Raw genomic sequence first — 15,677 nt, forward strand, 5'->3', positions numbered from 1 at the left:
ATATTGATATTATATAAATTATTATATGCTATATACTATATACTATATAATATATACTATATACCATATACTATATAATATATATTTATAATATATTATATATTTATTATGTATATAATATATAATAGAAATATGTTGATGAATATATAGATATATATTTTTATAATACATATTTCTAGTATATGTATTATATAAATATATTGATATTTAATATATTTAGGCAATTTATAACATGTTTTTATTTTATAAAGCTGTGACTCACTGCTTCACCCATGGGTCACTTTTAAGGGGCCCTGTTGCCCTTTTAAGAGACTCTGTTGCCCTTTTAAGGGCACTGCCCTTTTAAGAAGCTCCGTTGCCCTTTTAAGAGCGGCCGGTGGGGCCCGGACCGCGCCTGCGCGGCTCGGTTGCTGCAACTTTCAACTTTTGGGATTCGCTCCCTCGGGGTTCGGGGGGAATTTGGGGGGAATTCAGGGGGATTTGGGAGCTCCCGGGGGGCGCAGCACCTCCCCTCCCGCCCGGCACCCCCCGAGCCTTCAGCCCCGGCCGCGCCATGGTGTCCTGGATCCTCAGCCGGGTGATTGAGTGAGTAGGGTCCGGGCGGTGTAACGGGAGGGGGAGGCGGGGAGGGTGGTCACGGGGATTCCCTATTCCCGTTCTCCCCATTCCCGATCCCCCATTCCCGGTCCCCCATTCCCGATACCCCATTCCCGGTCCCCCATTCTCGGTCCCCCCTCCCGCTGTTCCGTTAACGGAGCTCCCCGTGCTGGGCTCGCAGCGGGGACTCCTCCGAGAGGCCCCCGGCGATGTTTGGGGGAGCGACCCCAAATTTCCCTATGGGGGTAACCAACAACTTCCCCTCCCCAGCCGTGCCACCCCCAAAATGGGTCCCTGAGCTGCTGCTGCGGCCTGGGCAGGGTGGGCACCCCAGCACCACCCAGGGGTGGGGGTCCCCTGAGGAGGCCCTGCCCCAATCGGGGGGTTCCTGCTCTGAGGGTGCCCCCATTTCCTGGAGGGGTCTCTGCCCAGAGGGTCCCTGCCCACAGAGTCCCCCCATTTCCTGGCGGGGTCTCTTGGGGTCTCCGCTCAGCGGATCCCCCCATTTCCTAGGGAGGTCCCCTGCCCAGAGGGTCCCTGTTCAGATGATGCCCCCATTCCCTGGCGAGGTCCCTGTTCTGAGGGTCCCAGCCCAGAGGATCCCCCCCATTTCCTGGCAGAGTTTCTGCTCTGAGGGTGCCCCCATTTCCTGATGGGGTCCCTGCCCACAGGGTGCCCCCATTCCCTGGCGGGGTCTCTGCTCAGCAGATCCCCCCATTTCCTAGGGGGGTCCCTGCCCAGAAGATACCCCCATTTCCTGGCAGGGTCTCTGCTCTGAGGGTCCCAGCCCGCAGGGTGCCCCCATTTCCTGGTGAAGTCCCTGCCCACCGGGTGCCCCCATTTCCTGGCGGGGTCTCTGCTCTGAGGGTCCCTGCCCACAGGGTGCCCCCATTCCCTGGTGAGGTCCCTGCCCACCGGGTGTCCCCATTTCCTGGCGGGGTCTCTCGGGGTCCCTGCTCTGAGGGTGCCCCCATTCCCTGGCGGGATCCCTGCCCAGAGCAGGGACACCAGGTGGGTTTTTGCGGTGCTGGCGCCTCCCTCAGCCCCAGCACCGAGCCTGGCACCGGGGACCGAGCCCGCAGGGAGCAGCCCGGGCCCTGCCCCGCCCGGACAGGTCGGGCCGGTCCCGGGGCTGTGGGAGGAACATGGCCGAGCCTCCCGGGAGCCTCCCGGGCCTCTGTCCCGGGCTCGGCTCGGCTCTGGAGGGGCTCCGGGCCGGGCTGCGGCGCCGGGCCCGGCGGCTCTGCTGGGCCGGGCTGCTGCTGCTCTACGCGGGCTGGCCGAGCTGCCTCACACCCCCCCTGCGCTACAGGCTGCTCTTCGGGATGCTCTACCCGGCCTACGCCTCCTACAAGGCTGTGAAGACGAAAAACATCCGGGAATACGTGAGTCAAGTGCTTGAGGAGCCCTTTTCCTTGGGGCTCCAGTCCCCCCCTTTTCCTTGGGGCTCAGTCCCCCCCTTTTCCTGGGGCTCCTGTCCCCTCCTTTTCCTTGGGGTTCCAGTCCCCTCCTTTTCCTGGGGGCTGCAGTCCCCTCTTTTCCTAGACCACAGTCCACCCCCTTGAGTGATTTGGGGCTCCAGGCCCCCCTTTTCCTGGGGCTCCAGTCTCCCTTTCCAGTCCCCAGTCCCCTTTTCTGGGGTCCAGCCCCTCCTTTTCCCAGGCTCCAGTCCCCCCTGTTTCCCGGGCTCCAAGTCCCTCCTTTTCCCCAGACTCCAGTGTCCCATTTCCAGAGTTCAGCCACCCTTTTCCTGGGTCTCCAGTCCCCCTCTTTCCCCAGATCACAGTCCCCCTTTCTAGGGCTCCAGTCCCCCTTTCTGGGGTTCAGCCACCCTTTCTGGGGCTCCAGTCCTCCCCCCATCTTTCCAGGCTCCAGTCTCCCCTTTTCCCTGAGCTCCAGTCTCCTTTTCCTAGGCTCCAGTGCCCCTTTCTGGGGTTCAGCCCCCTTTCCCAGTCTCCAGTCCCCCTTTCTGGGGTTCAGCCCCCCTGATGTGCTCCCCATGGCTCCCCAGGTCCGATGGATGATGTACTGGATCGTCTTTGCTCTCTTCATGACCGCAGAGACCTTCACCGACCTCCTCATCTTCTGGTGAGCCTGGGGAGGGACTCTTGTCTCTCCCAAACCCCCCCAGGTGTGTGGGGGCACCATGAGGTGCCTTTGGACCCCCCCATCTCCTGTCTTTTCCGCCAGGCTCCCCTTCTACTACGAGGTGAAGATGGCTTTTGTCATCTGGCTGCTGTCCCCATACACGCGGGGGGCCAGCCTGCTCTACCGCCGCTTCGTGCACCCCGCGCTGGCCCGCAGGGAGAAGGTAAAACTCCCAAATCCAGGGAGGTAAAACCCCTAAAATCCGGGGAGGTAAAACCCCCAAAGTCTGGGGAGGTGAAACCCCAAAATCTGGGGAGGTAAAACCCCAAAATCCAGGAAGGTAAAATTCAGGAAGGTGAAACCCCAAAATCCGGGGAGGTGAAACCCCAAAATCCGGGGAGGTGAAACCCCAAAATCCAGGGAGGTGAAATCCGGGGAGGTGAACCCCCAAAATCTGGGGAGGTAAACCCCCAAAATCTGGGGAGGTAAAACCCCAAAATCCGGGGAGGTAAAACCCCAAAATCCAGGGAGGTAAACCCCCCAAATCTGGGGAGGTAAAACCCCAAAATCCAGGGAGGTAAACCCCCAAAATCTGGGGAGGTAAAACCCCAAAATCCAGGAAGGTAAAATCTGGGGAGGTGAAACCCCAAAATCTGGGGAGGTGAAACCCCAAAATCCGGGGAGGTAAAATCCGGGGAGGTGAAACCCCAAAATCCGGGGAGGTAAAACCCCAAAATCTGGGAAGGTAAAACCCCAAAGTCCCGGGGTTCTGGGGGTCCCCCTGTCCAGCCGGGGGGGGTCAGCCCCTCCTCGAGTTGGGGTGGGGGTACCCCGGGGATGTGGCATTGCCCCAGGTCGTGGGAGGTGACAATGCCCTGGGACATGGGCATGCCCTGGGGGGTGACAATGCCCTGGGACATGGGGATGCACTGGTGGGGTTCCACTTCCCTGGGAGTGACAGTGCCCTGGGAGGTGACAATGCTCAGGGAATGCCCCAGGGCATGGCATTGCCCTGGGAGGTGACAGTGCCCTGGGACATTGCAATGCTGTGGAAGGTGACGATGCCCAGGGACATGGCATTGCCCTGGCAGGTGACACTTGCAATGCCCCAGGATGGTGATGGTGCCCCAGGTTGTTATGATGTCCCTGGAGGTGACAATACCCAGGGACATGGTGTTACCTTGGGAGGGGACAATGCCCTGGGACATGGGCATGCACTGGGGGGTGACAATGCAAAGGGAACTCAGGGAATGCCCCAGGTGATGGCATTGCCCTTGGAGGTGACAATGCTCAGGGAATGCCCCAGGTGATGGCATTGCCCTTGGAGGTGACAGTGCTCAGGGAATGCCCCAGGTCATGGAAGGTGACAGTGCCCCGGGACATGGGGATGCATGTGGGGGTGACAGTGCCCAGGGACATGGCATTGCCCTGGGAGGTGACAGTGCCCTAGGAAGTCACCATGCCCAGGGAGGTGACGATGCCCAGGGTCCCAGCCATGCCCCAGAGGTGACCCTGCCCAGGCCACCCCCTGCCCTGCCATCACGTCCCCGTTTGTCCCTCAGGACATCGACGCGTTCCTGGTGCGCGCCCGCGAGCGCAGCTACGAGACCGCGCTGAGCTTCGGCAAGAGGGGCCTCAACCTGGCGGCCACTGCCGCTGTCCAGGCAGCCACCAAGGTACCCAGCAGGGTGACAGAGGAGGGTGACACCCCTTGGGATGTGATGGGGACTGACTGTCCTCTCCTGTCCCCGTGCAGAGCCAGGGCGCGCTGGCCGGGCGGCTCCGCAGCTTCAGCATGCACGACCTGCGCTCCCTGACCGAGCAGGCCCCCGTGCACTTGCAGGACCCGCTGTACCTGGAGGAGCAGGAGGGCCTCCAGCAGCCCCTGGGTGAGCAGCTGGGTGGTCACAGAGAGGGGCGACCCAGCAAAGCCCACGGTGGCCGTGCTGGAGGTGGCACGTCCCCTCTGTCGCCAGGGCTCCGCTACGAGAGCGAGTCGGACGAGGAGGAGCTGTGGTCGGACTCGCAGGTGTCCCCCTCGGCGTCCCCACGCCGGGATGCCAGACCCCTGTCCCGCTGGCAGAGCCTGAGAAACCTGAGGAAGAACCCAGAAAAAGAGGTGACCTGGGAGGGGGACACACACTGGGGGCTGTGGGGCTGTGTCAGGGTGTCCTGACCTTGTCCCTGTCCCTTTTCCCTTTCCCTGCCCAGGGCTCCTGCCGCCTCCTGCGCAGCCGGACCAGGAGGAGAGAGCAGGAGAGCTGAGAATGCCAGGAAACTCTGCCAGGAGGCTGCACAGGAATTTGCTGCTGCGGCATCAGGAGGGACCTGTGGCTCTTGGCATCCCCTGGGGAGGCTCCTTGTGTCCCTGGGGAGGCTCCTGCACCCCTGGGGTGGTTCCTGGCGTCCCCAGGGAGGCTCCTTGTGTCCCCAGGGAGGCTCCTTGTGTCCCCAGGGTGGCTCCTTGCACCCCTGGGGAGGCTTCTGGCACCCCTGAGGAGGCTCCTGGTGTCCCCAGGGAGGCTCCTGCACCCCTGGGGAGGCTCTTTGCACACCTGGGGAGGCTCCTGGTGTCCCCAGGGTGGCTCCTTGCACCCCTGGGGAGGCTCCTGGTGTCCCCAGGGTGGCTCCTGCACCCCTGGGGAGGCTCCTTGTGTCCCCAGGGAGGCTCCTTGTGTCCCCAGGGAGGCTCCTTGCACCCCTAGGGAGGCTCCTTGTGTCCCCAGGGAGGCTCCTTGTGTCCCCAGGTTGGCTCCTTGCACCCCTGGGGAGGCTCCTGGTGTCCCCAGGGTGGCTCCTGCACCCCTAGGGAGGCTCCTGGTGTCCCCAGGGTGGCTCCTGCACCCCTGGGGAGGCTCCTGGTGTCCCCAGGGAGGCTCCTGCACCCCTGGGGAGGCTCCTGGTGTCCCCAGGGTGGCTCCTTGCACCCCTGGGGAGGCTCCTGCACCCCTGGGATCCTCCCAGTGTAAATCCCTTCCACGTGGCCCCTGGAGGAGGGGGAGCAGCTCACCCCCAGCCCCCCCAGCTCGGCGCTGGCGCCTCCCCTGTGGGGTCTGGCCCCTCCTTTTCCCCCATGCCATGAACACTACAGGCTCCCCCCATCTCCTGCTGCCATGGTGCCTTGTTCACAACATTCCTGTTGCCCTGGGAGCCAGCAGTGCATGTGCCTTGTCCCTCTGAAGCCAAAGCCACAGGCCCTGCCTGGGCCCCCCACCAGACACAGACTGACACCCCCATACTTGAGCCCAGAGCGCTGGGCAGCTCACAGCTTTTAACATTCCCCTCTCCCAAAAAGAGGGTTTTGTACCTGGAGAAATAAATGTTTGTTTCAGACTTTGGGAGGCAGGAGTTGTCCCCAGTGCTGTCCCCTCTCACAGAAGCTTCCTGAGATTGGTTTTTCTCTTGGAGGAAGCTCTGGAATCCACCTGGGACTCCTCCAGAGCTTCTCCCAGAGTGTTTCCATCATTGTTCCAGGATCCCAGGTACAGTCCCAGGAAAGTTTCCTGAGATTTTTCTTCCAGGAAAGTTTCCTGAGATTTTTCTTCCAGGAAAGTTTCCTGAGATTTTTTTCCTTTGGAGGAAGCTGTACCCTCAGGGATCCATCCAAGACTCCCTCCAGGCATCTCCTACCACCTTTCCCCACATTTCAGCTTCCAGAATCCCCAGCAGCATCCCTCCTTGAGTGAAGCTTCCTATGAATTTTTCCTTTGGAGGAAGCTGTGCCCTCAGGGATCTATCCAAGATCCCTCCAGGCATCTCCCAGATCATTCCCCCCTATTTCAAGTTCCAGAATTCCCAATAGCACCCCCTGACTCCTTCAAGAAAGTTTCCTGAGATTTTTTTCCTTTGGAGGAAGCTCAGGGATCCATCCAAGACTCCCTCCAGGCATCTCCCAGAGCCTTTCCCCACATTTCAGCTTCCAGAATCCCTAATAGCATCCCCTGACTCCTCCAGGGAAACTTCCTTCTTTTTCCTTTGGAGGAAGCTGTACCCTCAGGGATCCATCCAAGATCCCTCCAGAGCCTTCCCCCACATTTCAGGTTCCAGAAGCATCCCCCAACTCCTCCAGGGAAGCTTCCCGCGACCATTTCCTCATTTGGAAGCAGCTCCATCCTTGGGACTCCCACCCCACGCTCCTCACGGGCATCTCCCGTGTCCCTTTTGTGTCCCTTTGGTGACATTCCCCAATTCCCGGCGCTCCTGCAGTAGCCGCGTCCCCCACGGCGTGGCAGCAGCACCCGGGACACCCAGACTGTCCCGGCCATCCCCGGATTGTCCCATCCCTGTCCCATCCCCAGCCGGGAGGGTGGCACAAGGTGACTCTGTGCCCGTCCCGCCGTGCCCCCGCTGGCTGGCATCAATCCCCTCGCTCCCAATCCCGCCTGCCCTCACCTCGGGGCCAGCTCGATTTTGTATTTTTAGCCCTTGGCTGCCGCCCCCATTTCGGGGCTCTCCCAGGGCTCTGCGGGGCAGCCCGGGCCGGGCAGAGGTGTTGGAGCAGCTTAGGTGGAGGTGGCTGGATTAGCCCTGTGCAACGAGACGATTACCGAGAGCAGCCGAGGGAGGAAGGCTGGGTGGGGACAGCGAGGGCCAGGGGCTGCCTCTAATCCCCTAAAGCCGCTTAGGGAGCGCGGTTCCTCCAAGGATACGGCCCGGGGAGGCTGCTGGGGCCACCCCGGGGTCAAACGGGGGGTTCGTGTATGTTGGGGGGCTCAAAGTGGGGTCACGGCAGCGTTGGAACCTCGGTGTTGCATCCGTGGGGTGTGTGGGGGGGGGGGAGGGGGTTCCCGGCTTGGGGAAACTGAGGCACGGCACCAGCGCCGTGCGGGGAAGGTATTACAGCGACTTGCGTGGGTCGCTGCTGGTGAGAGAGAGAGATGGTGAATTTTGTTTTTTGAATCAGAAGGCTGAATTGATGATATATTCTATAGAATACATTATAACTATGCGAGATAGAATATAGAGGGAGATTTGCAGAGCTGCTAAGCTAGGCTAGGACTCGATAGAAAGAATCTGCAACAAAGTTGTGCTCGAGGACTCGGCTTTGCACTTTGTGATTGGCCCTTAATTATAAACAATAAGCATGAGCTAATTAAGAAAGCCCTGTTACATTCTACAGTATCTGATAATAATTGTTTGCCTTGTCTTCTGAGGCTTCTACTCTCTAGAAGACGCAGAAATCTTAAAGAGAGGATTTCTGTGAAGGGACAGGAAGGGACAGCGAGTTTTGGTGTCCTGCTTTGTTAACCCCGCGTGTCCCCCGGGGGCTGGAACCCAAGGAGGGGACAGGGACAGGGACAGGAGGAGGGCAGGGTGGCACAGCCCGTCCCCGCGGGGCTCGGCAGCTGCGGCGGTGCCAGCGCTGATGGCAGGCTGTGTCAGCGCACGGGCCGGTGCCAGGCTGCCTCAGCAGAGCCCTAATCCCCCGCGGCTCGCCTGGCACCGCCCCAGCGCAGCGCTTTAAGCGCCCTGACCCGAGCTCGCCCGCTGCCACCGTGCCCTCCGGGGAGGGGCTGAGCCCGGCTGGCACCGATGTTGGCACCCCCTGTGCCAACCTGTGCCAACCCCAAAGCCCTGGGCAAGGTTTGGGTGGCTGGAGTGGGGGACAGCGGGGCTGGGGGTGTAGGAGGTGACACAACCGAGGAGGTGACACAACCGAGGAGGTGACACAACCGAGGGGGGTCTGCTCAGGTGAGACCCCACCTGCAGCTCGGGGGTCCCCAATATCAGAGTGGAGCTGCTGGAGCCAGCCCAGAGGAGACCACGGAGCTGCTCCAGAGCTGGAGCCGGGTTAGGAGAGCTGGGGGTGCTCACCTGGAGAGGAGAAGTTCCAGGCACACCCCAGAGGGGCTGGGGACACGGCAGGGAGGGCCAGGCCACAGGGAATGGCTCCCTGCCTGCATCCCTGCAGCTGGCAGGGCACCCGGTGACGCAGGGCTGCTCTGTGCCAGCTGACAGGGACACGGCTGATGCTGTGCCAACCCTGGGCTGCGGTTCCTGCAGGGCTGGGGGCGCCAGGGCTGGGCACTGCGGGGGTGCCACCCACTCACCCACCCCTGTTCTCTCTCAGGCTCAGGGAGATTTGGGGTTATTGCTCCTGAGTGGGATTTACCTCCCTGGGGAGCTGCTGGGTGCTTGGGGTGCCACCCCTGAGAGCAGCCTGAGCCCCCCAAACCCACCCTGGTGACACCGAGTGACACCAGGCTCCTGCCACCCCCCTCCTTCCCTCCCCATGCCCGGCTCATTTCCCCCCCTTTTCTCTGCGATGCTCCTGCCATCCCCGCGCTGCCCTTCTCCCCCCAGCCCGGCTGTGGGGGTGGCACCCCCCGGTGCCCACGGGGCTCCCCCCACGCTGTCCCCTGCCGGTGGCCGCGCTCTGAGTCAGCTGCTGGGGCCGCAGCCATGTGAGGCCGCGCACACATGGCTCCCCGCGCGGCTCCGCGCTGTATTTTTAGCAGACGGTATCAAAAGCATAATTATGTCTGTTGTTTTAAACGCAGCCTCTCTTCTGGCAGCCCCGGGAGCTCTCAGCTGCCTCCCGCCGCAGAGGGCAGCGAGGGCGGGCTGAGGAGAAGCGGGGGGGGGGGGGTGATGAGACCCCCATCCATCCATCCATCCATCCATCCATCCATCCATCCATCCATCCATCCATCCATCCATCCATCCATCCATCCATCCATCCATCCATCCATCCATCCATCCATCCCCAGGTCAAACCTCCCCACTCATTCTGGGGGGGGTCCCCACTGCGCCCCCACACCGCGTCTACAGCGCGCTCATGCCCCCCCCCCCCCCCAGGCTGCCGGTGAGGATGAGGAGGAGGAGGATGATGGCGAGGAAGAGGCTGACGGGTGGGAAGCGCGGCGGTGGCGGGAGGGGTCGGGAAAAGGGCGTTCGAGGTGACGGGAGTGTGGGAGGACACGGCTGAAGGAGCGCGGCTGCTGCTGCTGCTGCTGCTGCTGCTGCTGCATCCCCCCCTCCTCCCCGCCGCCGCCTGTCCCCCCGGGGACGCGTCTGTCCCCAGCCAGCCCGCGCTGGCACCGAGCGCCGCTCCGGCTCCGTGTCCCCGCCGTGACACCGCGGGGCTGAGCAGTTTTTGGGGGGCTGCAACCCCCAGGGCGAGCTGGGCACCCCAGGCGGAGCGGGGAAAATGAGGCACGGCATTTCCAACTAAGGCGGCGAGAAACTGCCCAGCGCTCTGTCCAGTGTCACCGCCAGCTGGAGCACCGTGGGGACACCGCAGCGCCCGGGCACTGCCAGGTAGGTGCTGCCAGGCCCGCCGGGGTGGCACAGCGGGCTGCCCGCGTCCCCGGCTGCCGCGCTAAGCCCTTGGCCCCGGGGTGAGCTTTTAATGGCATCAAGGTATTTGAAGCGGGTTCCTGGCGCTGGGTAAACAGGAGCGCCGGGCACGTGGAGGGGGGCACGGCGTGGCACAGACCGGGCACGGTGCCCGTGAGAGGCGGGAAGGAGGGATGCGGGCACGGCAGCACCGGGCAGCATCGCCCATCACCCCCGGGCTGGCACAGCGGCGTGGGGGGCACCCCTGGCACGGGTGGGTTGGCTGCCACATCCCGCCGTGCCCTCTGACGCCGCTTCTCGCTCCGTCCGTCTCAAGCTTTGCCTTGAGGGCGTGCGGAACCGGGGCCGAACCGGGCCGAGCCGAGCCGGGCGCGTTGCGGGCGCCGGGAGCGGCCCCAGCCCGGGGCCAGCGGCTCGTCCGTGCCGGCAGCGCAGCGAGCTGCGGGATCAGCGCTGCTTACTCACCTCCCCGGGGAAAAGCGGCAGATTAGCGCCGGCAGAAGTGTCCGACCCTGCGGCGGCGGGGCCGCTGGGGCTGCGCGGCACCGGCACCGGCACCGGGGAGGTGCCCGGGCCCCGGCGAACCGGCAGCCGGGGCTGGAGGGGAGCGCAGGCTGCCAGAGCAGTTGGGCTGTGGCCCTAATTCCCAGAAAGCTGCTCGTGTGGGAGTGAGTGTCCTCCCGTGCCCTCCGCTCCGCCGCAGCCTCCAGACTCCTGAAGGTTTGACGTGGGTTTTTTTTTTTCTTTTTTTTTTTTCTTTTTTTTTTTTCTTTTATTTTTTTTTTAATTTAAGCGCCGGGCGCAGATTAACAAAAGCTCTGCCCGGTGCTGGGCACGGGGTGGGATCGCGGCTGCTTCCTCTGCCTGCGCCCTCAGCTTCCTCACCTGCGCTGCAGGCAGGTAGGTGCGTGCCGGGCTCCGTGCCGGGCTGCGAGGAGGAGGAGGAGGAAGGAGGAGGAGGAGGAAGAGGAAGGGTTGAGGTTCTGTGTGCGCACTCCGGGCAAGCCGGAGCGGGGATCCATTTTGCATGAGGAAAAAGCTGGAGTTTGGGTTCTTCCCCGGTGGATTTTGAGTTCTCCCCTGGTGGATTTTGGGTTCTGCCCTGATGAATTTTGGGTTCTTCCTCGGCCGATTTTTGGGTTCTTCCCCGGTGGATTTTTGGGTTCTTCCCCCGTGGATTTTGAGTTCTTCCCCGGTGGATTTTGGGCTCTCCCCTGGTGAATTTTGAGTTCTCCCCTGGTGAATTTTGAGTTCTCCCCTGGTGGATTTTGAGTTCTCCCCTGGTGGAGTTTGAGTTCTTCCCCGGTGGATTTGGGGTTCTTCCCCCGTGGATTTTTGGGTTCTTCCCCTGTGAATTTTGGGTTCTTCCCCTGTGAATTTTGGGTTCTTCCCCTGTGAATTTTGGGTTCTCCCCTGGTGGATTTTTGGGTTCTCCCCTGTGAATTTTGGGCTCTCCCCTGGTGGATTTTGGGTTCTCCCCTGGTGGATTTTGGGCTCTCCCCTGGTGGATTTTGGGTTCTCCCTCGGTGGATTTTGGGTTCTGCCCTGGTGAATTTTGGGTTCTTCCCCGGTGGATTTTGGGTTCTTCCCCGGTGGATTTTGGGTTCTCCCCTGGTGGATTTTGGGTTCTCCCCTGGTGGATTTTGAGTTCTCCCCTGGTGGATTTTTGAGTTCTCCCTCGGTGGATTTTTGGGTTCTTCCCCTGTGAATTTTGAGTTCTCCCCTGGTGGATTTTTGGGTTCTCCCTCAGTGGATTTTTGGGTTCTCCCTCAGTGGATTTTTGGGTTCTCCCTCGGTGGATTTTGGGTTCTCCCCCTCTGGATTTTTGGGTTCTCCCTCAGTGGATTTTTGGGTTCTTCCCGGTGGATTTGGGTTCTTCCCGGGGCACAGGCGGTTTGTGGGGCTGGGAGTGCCCTGGTCCCTGCTCCAGGCTGGCACTGTGGGCACCGGGCTGGGGCTGGCAGGACCCTGCTGGGACATCAGCAGAGGGGTTTGGGGGACCAGGACCCTCATCCATCCCTGCCCCGGTGCTGGAACATTCTGGGGATCCCTTGTCCCTCACAGATCCCCCATGGGGACACCGTGGGGACAGTGTCCCTCTGCCCCATGATCCCAGGGGACACCGTGGGGACAGTGTCCCTGTGCCCCAGATCCTCACGATGTCCTCTGGGATCATGGGGGACACTGTGGGGACAATGTCCGTCTGCCCCACATCCCCACAGTGTTCTCTTATTATGCCAGGGGACACCGTGGGGACAGTGTCCCTGTGCCCCACATCCCCACAGTGTCCCCCCATTATCCCAGGGGACGCCGTGGGGACAGTGTCCCTCTGCCTTGCGTCCCCACAGCATCCCCCCATGATCCCAGGGGACACCATGGGGACAATGTCCCTCTGCCCCACGTCCCCACAGTGTCCCCCCATTATCCCAGGGACTGCCACGGGGACAGTGTCCCTCTACTCTGCGTCCCCACAGCATCCCCCATGATCTCAGGGACACCATGGGGACAATGTCCCTCTGTCCCACGTCTCCATAGCGTCCCCCATGATCCCAGGGACACCGTGGGGACAATGTCCCTCTGCCCCATGATCTCAGGGGACACCGTGGGGACAGTGTCCCTCTGCCCCACATCCTCACGGTGTCCTCTGGGATCATGGGGGACACTGTGGGGACAATGTCCCTCTGCCCCACATCCCCACAGTGTCCCCCCATTATCCTAGGGGCTGCCATGGGGACCGTGTCCCTCTACTCTGCATCCCCCATGATCTCAGGGACACCGTGGGGACAATGTCCCTCTGCCCCATGATCCCAGGGGACACCGTGGGGACAGTGTCATTCCACCTCACAGCGTCCCCCTTTATCCCAGGGGACACCGTGGGGACAATGTCCCTGTGCCCCACATCCTCACGGTGTCCTCTGGGATCATGGGGGACACTGTGGGGACAATGTCCCTCTGCCCCATGATCCCAGGGGACACCGTGGGGACAGTGTCCCTCTGCCCCACGTCTCCACAGCGTCCCCCATGATCCCAGGGGACACCGTGGGGACAGTGTCCCTCTGCCCCACGTCCCCCCAGCGTCCCCCCGCTGCCGGAGCGGGGCAGGGATGCCGAGCTCTCTCCTCCGGCAGTTTCCGGCCTCCTGCTGGCCGCCCCTCGGCTCCTGGCTGTTGCCGTCCCTCTGTTTGGGGATAAAACCAAAGATTTTGGAGCTCTGTGCCAAGCCACAAAGGCAGAACCCCCTCGGGGGTTACTCCCAGCTGGCAGAGCTCAAACCCAGCCTGGACCCCCCTGCTCCACCCTGGGGACCCTCTGGGGGTCCTGCTGGGACAGCAGGGAGTGGAGGGACCCTGCAGGGGCTGTGAGAGCAGGCAGGGGACGGGGATGCGGTGCCGGAGCTCCATCAGAGCTTCACGCAGCGTGACCGCCCCGTGGGGGCCGCAGCGGCCACGGGGAGGCTCCACCAGGGCTCGTTGGCAGCGCGGCGTGGGGAGGGGACGGTGCCCAGGGATGCTGCCCCAGTGCATGGTGGGAAATTCCCTGCTGTCCCTCCATCGTCCCCTGCTGTCCCTCCATTGTCCCCATGCTGTCCCTCCATCATCCATCCCCCTGCTGTCCCTCCATCGTCCCCTGCTGTCCCTCCATTGTCCCCATGCTGTCCCTCCATTGTCCCCATGCTGTCCCTCCATCATCCTTCCCCTGCTGTCCCTCCATCGTCCATCCCCTGCTGTCCCTCCATCCTTCCCCTGCTCCCCGCTCCTCGCCCCATCCACCCTGCTGGCATTTCCAGCCCGGTGCGTCCGTCCCTGTCCCCTCCTGTCCCCTCCTGGGGACATTCCCAGGGCACCCCCAGTTAGCAGAGCCTTCCCCGGGCTCCCTCCCCATTACCGCGCCTGAGTGGGTCGCAGCTGGTGATAGAGAGACGGTGAATCTTGTTTCTCGATCAGAAGGCTGATTTATTAAGATATTATATATAATACATTATTACTATGCTAATAGAATATAGAGAGAGGTTTGCAGAGCAGCTAGGCTAGAAAAGAAGAGATAGAAAAGAATCTACAACAAAGTTGTGCTGAAGGACTCAGTCCCCTGGCTTGCACTGCTGATTGGCCCTTAATTATAAACATAGGAAATGAGCCAATCAAGGTGTCCCTGTTGCATTCCCCAGCAGCTGATAATAATTGTTTACCTTGTCTTCTGGAGCCTCTGGCCTCCCGAGGATGCAGAAATCCGAAAGAAAGGATTTCTGTGGAGAAATGTCTGCGACAGGAGGGAGTAAGGGAAAGGAGGGAATTACCGCGCCTGAGTGGGTCGCAGCTGGTGAGAGAGAGACGGTGAATCTTGTATCTTGATCAGAAGGCTTGATTTATTGAGATATTATATATAATACATTATGACTATACTAATAGAATATAGAGAGAGGTTTGTAGAGCTGCTAGCTAAGCTAAGAATAGATAGAAAAGAATCTACAACAAAGTTGTGCTCAAGGACTCAGTCCCCTGGCTTGCACTGGTGATTGGCCCTTAATTATAAACATAGGAAATGAGCCAATCAAGGTGCATCCCATTACATTCGCCAGCAGCTGATAACAATGGTTTACCTTGTCTTCTGAAGCCTCTGGCCTCCCGAAGACGCAGAAATCCGAAAGAAAGGATTTCTGTGGAGAAATGTCTGCGACACTATTGGAAAAAAGGCTCCCAATATTCCCAGTTAGATTGTGCCTGGGCCAGTCTGACCCTCGCTGCTGGGCCAAAGGCAGCAACTGCGGTGTGTCACCCCAGAGATACCTTGGCTTGCTGGAGATTGCAGCTGGGCACTGAACAAGTCCAGGCTTGTTAGGAACCCCGTTTACCTCAGGAGGAATGGCTTCAGGCGATGGTGAAGAGAAAAAGGAGAGGATTCTGCTGGAGGGTTTAATGTCCAGAGGTTCATTCCATGGTTACAGAGGTCTGAACGTGAGCAACTGCTCCAACAGAATCCCGGCCGCATGGTCTGATCACCTTTTTAAGCTCAGGGACAGGGGAGGGGAGGTACAGGTGAGCCACCAACCAGGTGAGAGGGGCAGGGTCTCAGGGGAAGATGACACCCAGACAGGCCAATGACCTCTGGGCACAGGGGCATCCTTTGAACTTGACCAACCACACGACGCCTTGCTGGAATGTTCAGCCTGATTGACAGGACTCACTCAGCATGGGGGCAAGGGGGAAGGGAGAGAGACACAGGCACACCTGGGGGAATGACCTGGAAGGCCAAAATGGGACATTACAGCACACCACAACACGACAGCTCCCGCTGCCAGCTCGGTGCCAGCCCTTCCGGATCCATCATTCCCGAGCGAGGGAGGGAGGCAGAGGGAAGAGTTCGTCTTTCAGCACCTTCTCATCGCAGCAGGCGCGGGCTCTCCCTCGCCCCGAGCTCTGTCTGGGTCCCCTCCCTGTTCCCTGGCACCCACTGGGTGCAGCCAGCAGCGCCCCAAAACCCCCCCGAGCGAGCAAGGTTGGGGGGTCCCGCTGTGCCCGGCCATGCGATGGCACAACCTGGCACCGGCCCAGCAAGGGTTAACCCCCACTCTGCCAGTTGCCAGCGGGACCAAAGCGCTGAGCTGGAGCTGCCCTGGCACTGCTGGGCTCCTGAGAGCCCTCAGCCCTTCTGCCGTGCCCCCCGAGCCCCCCTGAGCCAGCCGTGCCCAGGTTTAT

General features: G+C 61.1%; 1 protein-coding gene across 1 annotated transcript; it reads left to right on the forward strand.

The window, feature by feature from the left end:
- Positions 1 to 490: 490 nt before the first annotated feature.
- On the forward strand, positions 491 to 5,136 carry REEP4 (receptor accessory protein 4). Its single transcript, XM_063175168.1, has 8 exons — positions 491 to 585; positions 1,910 to 1,982; positions 2,609 to 2,685; positions 2,788 to 2,908; positions 4,248 to 4,361; positions 4,442 to 4,574; positions 4,662 to 4,804; positions 4,897 to 5,136. Exons 1-8 carry the CDS (start codon positions 554 to 556, stop codon positions 4,948 to 4,950), a joined length of 747 nt encoding a protein of 248 aa, XP_063031238.1. The 5' UTR covers positions 491 to 553; the 3' UTR covers positions 4,951 to 5,136.
- Positions 5,137 to 15,677: the final 10,541 nt, after the last annotated feature.

Source organism: Melospiza melodia, chromosome 23 (assembly GCF_035770615.1).
Source record: "Melospiza melodia melodia isolate bMelMel2 chromosome 23, bMelMel2.pri, whole genome shotgun sequence".
NCBI lineage: Eukaryota > Metazoa > Chordata > Aves > Passeriformes > Passerellidae > Melospiza > Melospiza melodia.

Coding starts and splice junctions, on each gene's coding strand:
- REEP4 (XM_063175168.1), top strand. CDS start 554: ATGGTGTCCTGGATCCTCAGCCGGGTGATTGA. Junction 2,686..2,787: donor ACCGACCTCCTCATCTTCTG/GTGAGCCTGGGG, acceptor CTTTTCCGCCAG/GCTCCCCTTCTACTACGAGG. Junction 4,362..4,441: donor CTGTCCAGGCAGCCACCAAG/GTACCCAGCAGG, acceptor GTCCCCGTGCAG/AGCCAGGGCGCGCTGGCCGG.